The sequence below is a fragment of the Centruroides vittatus genome, unplaced genomic scaffold (assembly GCF_030686945.1).
Source record: "Centruroides vittatus isolate TY-2023 unplaced genomic scaffold, ASM3068694v2 contig_2182, whole genome shotgun sequence".
Taxonomy (NCBI): Eukaryota; Metazoa; Arthropoda; class Arachnida; order Scorpiones; family Buthidae; genus Centruroides; species Centruroides vittatus.
Window position 1 is genome coordinate 41,323 of NW_027121361.1, and position 8,820 is coordinate 50,142.

Consider the following 8,820-nt stretch of genomic DNA (forward strand, 5'->3'; position numbering starts at 1 on the left):
AAAACAGTTTACGGGGGACCCGGTATAAGGTCAACCAAAAGACAGAGTTCCAACAAATGAAATAAATGAATGTCCCTATCTACTAGAGTGGACTGTTCCAGCAACTTGGAAGCTGTGGGAAAATTGTGCTCCTAGTTTTTTCGTGTTTTCGAGTGGATTTTTGCGATTTATTGAATTCTTTTGTGCTGAATCGTCTTCCTTTGGATACGACAAGCGATTTGACTCCAAATTTGCCCGGGTCCAACAAAAATTTCGGAAGTTAAGACCAACAGAAGTTTTTGTGTTTTTGGATTGCTCTCACGGAATTTGAGGTCATCGGAAGGTGGATTTTAGGACGGCGCGGGACACCCATCAAGGCTGTGAGTAAACTACCAAAATTTCGTGACATTTGGCCCACCCGTTTTCGAGATTTAGGCTTATCTGCCGCGGGGTTCTACGGCCCGCATCGGGCCTCCTAGTCAACCTAGAGTAAAACTAATTATATTGTCGCGTAGAGGGCCGTTTGTTCTTTCTTCTGTGTGATTTTGGTCACAATATCTGGTTTCTACGCTGAAATATAGTGGTTTTAGTTTTTAGTTTCTTGACCACATTGAGGGGTCATTGACCTCTTAGGTAGTTACAACGAACTTCTTCAACGGCCGTTTCCCTGGTAACCGCCGTTCTGGCGTCGGTCGGTTTCTGTTGCTAATTACATACAGTGTTGTCGTTTTGAAATTTCAAAATGTACTGAATCTCCTTCAAAAAATGTACTATTTTCCTTCAAAATGTAATATTTCTATGGTTGGTTGCTTTTGATATTAATATACCATCATACTAAGTTTTTGTGCTTATTTCAAATTCATATTCATAAATACTTTACGTGCCTATATATAACCTATATATAGGTTATATATAGGCACGTAAACAAAGTATTCATGAAAAAATATATATATGTATACTTTCAATCTGCCACATAGGCACTTCATTAAATTAAATAAAAGAATAGTAAGACAAAACTTTCTTTAATAAAATTTGCAATTTTTTATACTTGTAGAATTGATTTTGCTAATCTTATCTTACAAGTTGAACAGATGTATTATGTCGTCTACATCTTCATTCTCTTCTGTTTCGGTATCGTGGATAGCTATTGGGTGAGTTTCTTTAAGTTCTAGGATCCAATCGTAACATTTTCGGTTTTGGGTTTTTAATAACTCTTTTGATAGCAGAAAAGCATTACAAGTGTCAACCTGAAGTCTATTGCGAATCTTTGTCTTAATTAAATTAAGTTGTGAGAAGACTCTTTCCACACAAGCACTAGAGTGGGGAAGACTCAACAAACTTGTTGAAAGCTTTCCAAGTATTGGAAACATCACGTCGCCATTGTCATCTTTAATTTTATTTACTTCATACCAGAAAGTTTCTAGGTTTTCAACTGCACAACTGGTTAACTTATCACGAATTTCAGGCAGCAGTTGCCATTCTGTGTTCAGCTCTTCATACTCATGTTTAGGCACAATATTAGGAAAATGTGTTACCAGGTTTACAACTGACCTAACATTTCCAGACAAAGCAATTTTTGGCTCCAACTTTGTTATTTCCTGCAAGATCAAATCATCAAAAGGAAATTTCTTTTTAATTTCTGCACTTAAAACAATATAGAAAGACTGAATGCTTGAGAGAAATAGCTTCATGTCTTTTTCAGGGAATTTATTCTTTGCAATCTGAACTTCGCACATTGCACCAAGATATATTGTTTCTATTTGTTGAAAATGTCGTGAATTTTGAGTGTCTATCTTGTGCAGCGGTATTGAATCCACATAATCTTTTTTCAGATAGTTGTGCAAAATTGTTTTAAACAGAGAAGATATGTTTGGCAGAAGTGATGTAATACGTGGCCTCTCGCTTTGAAAATTAAGGTTCATTTTGTTGATGAGTTCCAAAATGTAAGATAAAAAATGTAAATACAACTTATTAAAGGGATTCTGTAAATCTTTCAGTAACAACTGTGCTGTATGTATGTTGTCTTCCACAGCAGCTGCTGTAAAATAAAGAGTGAGTGCATTCCATTGTTCTAAGGTTCTATTGACTACTGCCTGCCAGGATAGCCATCTTGTCTGAGATAAACATAACAATCGATGTGGTTGGCCATCTACAAATTTTTGAAATTCACTAAGTTCATTGATCCTCTTGGAGCTATGAGCAAAGTAAGCATATATATTTCTAACCAAGTCTTCAATTGTCCGTGGAAGTTTGTTGCAAGCCTGCGACACACATAAGCTAAAAGAATGGCATACACATCCAAGAACAAAAATATTCGGATTGTCCTTTTTAATTAACGCTTTCACACCACCAGATTCACCCATCATCACAGAGGCATTATCCGCACCAAATCCAATCATATTTTGTGCAGGAATATTTAAATTTATCAAAAGTTCCATCATTGAATGATAGATAGCTTCAGCAGTTTCTTGCTGAACTTGCAACAGTCCCATAAAGCGATCCCTTGCTTTTCCAAAAGAGTTATCAAAATACCTAGCAATCACTGCCAAGCATTTGGTGGAGGAGATATCAGTCGTTTCATCAATAATTAAGGAAAATTTCACATTTTGTAACACTGAAGTCATTTCTTCGCAGCTTTTCGCAGATAATTTTTCTTTAATGAGTTCTGTTGTTTTCGTTCAGGCTACTTTTAGGTCTTTGGCAATATTTGAATCATGGCATACGGACTGGATAAGTTTAGGAAGGTGATCCATAATCTTTATTGGAAGATTATGCTCTACACAAAACATAGCTAATTTCAGCTCAGCTTCTAATTTTTCTTGTTGGTTTGATTTTCTTTGAAAAGCTTCTAGTAGGCCTCCTGATTTTACTGTTTCAAGGCTCTTCATTGCTTGTTTGTGTTTTGTATTGGTGGCATGTCGTCGAAGGTGACAAACATTTCCAGATATGGTTTTTTGGCATACTGCACAAAATGCTTTATTTGGGTATACTGTAGATCGTCTTAGCCAAGTCTTAAATTCTCCCATTTGTAGCCACTTGTCACAAAAATTTTGAGGATAATTTTTTCCTTTCTTCTCAGATTTATCATCCTTTTTCACAACACCACCATTTGATCCTGCTTCGTTTTCACTACCAGATTCAATACAAGATGAGTCTAATTCAGCTTCTTCAACTTCCGATTCAGAAGAATACAAATTAGTCATTTCCTGAGTTAACGATTTAGATAATGTTGATTTCTCAATGTGCCTGCGTTTCTTAACTGGAGAACTAGTACTTTTAGAAGCTGAAGTTATATCCTCTCATATTTGTGGAAATGGCGGAAACAGCAGTTGCAGAAACATTGTTCGAAGAAAGCACTGCAGGATTAACGGGAATTTGAGTAGGCTTAACGGTAATTGGATGTAAGTTCTTCTGTGCTGCACCAATGTAGCCTATTTTTTGGTTGCGCTTGATGTATCTAAATTAGAAATTAGACAAAACATTGCACTATATTGTAATAATGTTTAGTCGGAAATTATTTAATGTACGTGAAAACATAAATAAAAAGCAAATCGATATATTTGCTCACAAATATTTTTAAAAAAAATTTAAAAAGCATTAATATGAGTGCTTTTTTAACAGTTTTTTAATGATCGAAATTCTTTAAATCTTCGTGAGATCGAAATCAAATGCTCTGTTATTGAAATACAAATATAATCAAGGTGTGACTTGAAAAGGCTAATATTTAAATATAAAATAAAATATTTCATAAAATTTTTTAATGAAAATATGTTGTATGGTTTTTTTAACACAAGCATTAAAGCTAATTTTTTAAAAATACAATAGTGATGGATAAAAAAATTATAAACTAAATATGCGTGGACAGATTCAAATTAACAAAAGTTAATTCGGTTAAATTTCAGATATGTATACTGTCATGGCCGCACAGTGGGGACCTACGTTCAAACCTAACCTAACCTATTCTAATAAATTAACAAATTATTAGTAATTTATTAGAATAGGTTAGGTTAGGTTAGAACGTGGGTCCTCGGGCCCGAAAAAATTAAAAATTTGCATTTCTAATCGCAAATAATATCGAGATTCCGGAAGGGCAGCCATAACAATATACGTACCTGAAATTTAACCGTTATTTCTTCTACCAAAATTACTAAAACTGAAGTTCATAATTTAAGAATTAAATTATAATGGTAGAAAATAATATAAAAGTATTTATATTATTTATACTCGTACAATTTCAAAACTATTTTCTATAATAATTCGACTCTGACTTAACGGCTATTTTGATATTATTGACGACAAAAGTTTAAAATCGTTGATTTCCTTACCTGTCCATTATTTTTGTTTGACAGATTTGAATTGTTTGGATCACGTGACACTATCTATGTTGTTGATGTCACCGACATAAGCCATGTGTATGTTGTGATTGAATAATTCAAATTAACAAGTAGTAACACTAGTGAGACTTTATTGAACTCATTTTTTCGGATTCTTTCGTTAATTAAGGCATGAAATATTATTTTGTACCATAAATGGTACTAAAATATTATAATGTACTCAAAATGTACTAAAAATCTAAGTGTACTTTCAATGCTCTCGAAAACGCAAAATGTACCAGAAAAGTACTAGGAACGGCAACACTGATTACATAGCTTTGCTATATTATTCTGTGTAATTCTAATTATTTTGTTAATTTCTGGTATGGCCGAAGAGGAATCCTCATCGATCCTTTCGGATTCCGAGGAATCTGTTGAAAGTGCAGATGGCCTCTTGGGAGAATTCCACGATATTACTGATAAGATCCTGCAAGAGATTAAAAAGCACATAAGGGCAAATCCAAACAGGTGACTGGGAACTAAAGAGCATCAAAAATTTATTATGGAGAGTTTCAACAAAATAGTAGAGCATGCAGAGGATTTCATTAAGAAAAATAGTCTGCCCACGTCGCTAGATAATAAGCTTTCCCTTTTGGCAACAAAAGAGGATATTATACAGGTGATCAATGAACAAATTGACAAGAACCAAAAAGAGACGCACGAGGTTAAGCAATCTATACAGGACTTAAAGAACACAGTTCTTTCAAGTGTAGAGAAAACCAAGGAGAGCAGCAAACCCACCTATAGCGAGAAACTTAAACAAAAACTGCTGCGCCCTGAGCGTATGCAGCCTGAGAGGGTTGCCCCCGTCCCCGTGCACACAGTGTTGGTATATGAAGACAAGGAGAACTGTAATTCTGAGGAAACAAGGAAATTATTAATGGAGAATATTGACTTGAAGGCTTCCCACTGGCTTCCCACCCATCAGACGTTTAAGAAAAATCAATAATGGAGGAGTAGCTGTTGACGTACCTGAAGAAAGGGCTGCACTATTTATTAAAGAGAGCGCAGACAAGATCCCAGGGTTGAGGGCAAGGAATGCGAATAAAAGGCTTCCACACGTCAAGATCATATCCGTCTTGAAGTCAATTACCATTGATGAATTGAGAGAGTATGTTTACAGACAAAATCATTTTGACTATCCAAGGTCCGCATTTAATGGAAAGTTTAATATCAAATTTTCCCTCCGACAGAGAGATGATGACTTCCTCTACTGGGTGGTTGAGGTCTCGCTGGAAATCTGGACAGAGATCAAAAACAAAGTGTTTCTATACGTGGGATTAAAAACATGCACTGTCTATCAGTATATACCTATCAGGCATTGTTTTAAATGTCTAGGATTTGGCCATATGGCTAAAAGCTGCCCAATGAAAGAACAGGTCTGTAGTCATTGTGGTGCGGAACACCTTTATAAAGATTGCCCCAACAAAAAGGATACTCCTAGATGTTCAAACTGCCTTAGAGCTGGAAATAAAGAACATAGTCATAACACTTTGAATAAGGAATGCCCAATCTATTTTAAGATGATACAGCAATATAAAAAGTTCACTGGTTGGGATTGCAATTAGAGATGCGAGATTACCGCTCCTTACAGCCTTGATCTTTGAGACTATTGACATGGAAGCTCTGGTGTTGCCCTTCTTTCGTGTTCTTGTTTCTGCCCCTCGGCGGGAGCCCGTGTTCCACCCCGGGTTTGAGTCCTTCCCGAATTGGAGTGAAGCCCCGGCACCGTCGATGCCAACATCACGCACCAGGCTGCGGTACCATCATGGGGCGGGGTGGTCCATGGAGGACCGCTGTTGGAAGCTCTCACTGGTCAGCTCCGGTGGTTCATTGCAAGCGACGATGAACTGAACCGATTTTAAACTTCTGTTCATTCGTGTTGTGTCCTGAAGATGAAACAGCAATAACAAAATTCCACATTGAATACCTCACTAACCACACAGGTCTAATTATGCAGATGTTTGCACAAGTAGCAAAAAAAAAATGGGGGCTCTCCTCAGATGCTATGTCTATCATATATGATGCTATTTATGTACCTATCATAACATACGGGTGCGGTACATGGGGCTGGGCAACTTATAAGGTGCACATTAAAAGAAAACTGATTTCCTCACAAAGGCGTGCATTACTACTAATTACCAAGGCCTTTCGAACGACGAGCAACCTCAGCCTGCAGGTGATCGCCAGGAAACCTCCAACTGATTTAATTATCACAGAACGACAAAAACTAAATCAACTCAAGTGGGGTGCTACAATACAAACAAGATTTCAACTAATAACACATAATGAGGTTGAATGGACATCTCCTTTCCAGAATAAACTGCACTATAATATTCCAATAAAATGCAATCCTGATGTTGCAAGAAAGACTCCTGTCGAGATTTATACTGATGGCTCAAAAATCAATGATCTTATTGGCTGCAGTTTTGTCGCGTATGAAAATTTAAATGAAGTATTTCATCAGTGTATACACCTAGGAAATCAGTGCTCCGTATTTCAAGCTGAGCTATATGCAATCAAGAAAGCAATCAACTGGGCAAATCGCTCTTATACTAATATTAACATACACATTTATACGGATTCGTTATCTGCCTACTACACAATACACAGCAATAACCTTCACCCACTTGCTGAGGATATTAGAAATGCGATATATGCATCCACCTGTACTTACACTATTACTTGGATAAGGTCCCATCAAAATGTTCTCGGTAACGAGACTGCCGACTCTCTGGCCAAACAAGCTGCTGAAGACAGCACTCTTCCTACTGAATATAATAATCTCTCGCAGCTGACTCTAAAACAACTTCTAAAAAAAGACACAATATATGCATGGCAAGATATTTGGAATAATAATAGTCATCACATTACCTATGAGTACATACCAGATCTGCATCATTTTCTTAAACTAGATTGGTTTTCCCCAAATTATTACACAACTCAGATGCTTACTGGTCATGGCAAGTTTGCCTGCTATCTTGCAAAATTTACCAATAAAACATCCGATGAATGCCTTACGTGCTCTGTTGAGGATGGTCCAAAACATTACCTCTACGACTGTATAATCTTTGAACAAGAAAGGCTGGAAATAAAACTTTTAATAGAAGAATCTGAAATTAATTGGCCATGTCGACTCTCTGACATCTGGAACAGTAAGATAATATATGATGCGTTTCAGAAACTAACCAAACGTGTCAATTACATCATGCAAAGAACAATGCACAACTAGTACACTACTTTATGTTCAATTCCTACTTAACGACTATGCTACTTTATTTTAATTGAGCAAGTTTCCTGTACATAACTTTACTTTTGAGACTGTCTCTAATTATCATTCTCTCTATTCATAAAACAAGAAACAAGTTTTTATGTTTTTATCTTATGTATTTCCCTTGGGCTGGCTTATGACATGATCTCACTGTATTGGTGGATACAATCGCGTTTACAGAATATTTATAGAATATTTTCGCAACACTACTATATTTCGTAGTCAACTAAAAGATAAAAATCTCCTATTACTGGAGCATACGCGTTCCTGCCTAAAGGGCCCTCTTGCTGATTGGTACAAATATGTTCAACCAAACTTTCCACAAAAATGCTTACTTTGACATAACTTGTGATCTGTCCACCTATGTTCAATTACGTCTACTTGGACATCTTTGGCAACATTAAATTTGTTGTAGGTTAACTACATCACAACGAACTATTAGCATTAGTGGATCTGTTTGAACTCCGTTTTGGCCACATGGGCAGCTTTACTGCCCCACATTGATTAAATGGAGCAATTACTTTAACTGCATACTCACAATTAAATTCCTGTGGTCTAGTGTACTGGTAACCACTGCATTACGTCTGTTCTGTAGCGTGCAACACAAAGTTAGTTAGTTAGTTCTAGTTTTTTGGCACAAGAGCCATACAAACTATACTGCGCCATGACAAATGGTAAAATTAAACAAAGCTAAATATCTATATCACAAAACGTCAATACAACACAAAAACACAAACAAGTGCAAACAAACAGTACAACACAAATATAAATATATACTAAATAAATAAATAAATCAGTTAAATCTCTTTATTAATATTTATAACTTTCAAAAAGTTCAGTATCTTATCAAGATTTGGCCTCTGGCCCAAAATCTCTCTCAAAGTTGCATTTCCAAAATGCTGTCTGCGACTCTAGTCAAAAGCAACACAGTTGCAAAGTATATGTTTAACACTTAAAGTACAAATGCAATACTGGCATACTGGCTGGTCATCACCCTTCAAAAGGTATTGATGAGTAAGCCGAGTATGTCCAATTCTCAGACGAGTAAGAATGACTTCAGATCTCCTATCATACTGTTTCTTGTGTGTCCAATTTTCTATTATAGGTTTGATCTCGTAAAGTTTATTGTGGAATTGTTCGTTCCACACATTTTGCCATCTCTCTGCTAGTCGTTTTTTAACAACCAGCTTCAAGTCA

The 8,820-nt window shown here is 36.2% G+C and overlaps 2 protein-coding genes across 2 annotated transcripts; one reads left to right on the plus strand and one right to left on the minus strand.

Annotated features, from left to right (window-relative positions):
- Window positions 1-1,055: 1,055 nt before the first annotated feature.
- LOC136970798 (zinc finger protein 862-like) lies at window positions 1,056-2,603 on the minus strand. Its single transcript, XM_067265251.1, has one exon. The coding sequence runs from the start codon at window positions 2,601-2,603 to the stop codon at window positions 1,056-1,058; it is 1,548 nt and encodes a 515-aa protein (XP_067121352.1).
- Window positions 2,604-6,360: 3,757 nt separating this feature from the next.
- LOC136970799 (uncharacterized) lies at window positions 6,361-7,584 on the plus strand. Its single transcript, XM_067265252.1, has one exon. The coding sequence runs from the start codon at window positions 6,361-6,363 to the stop codon at window positions 7,582-7,584; it is 1,224 nt and encodes a 407-aa protein (XP_067121353.1).
- The last annotated feature ends 1,236 nt before the right edge of the window (window positions 7,585-8,820 follow it).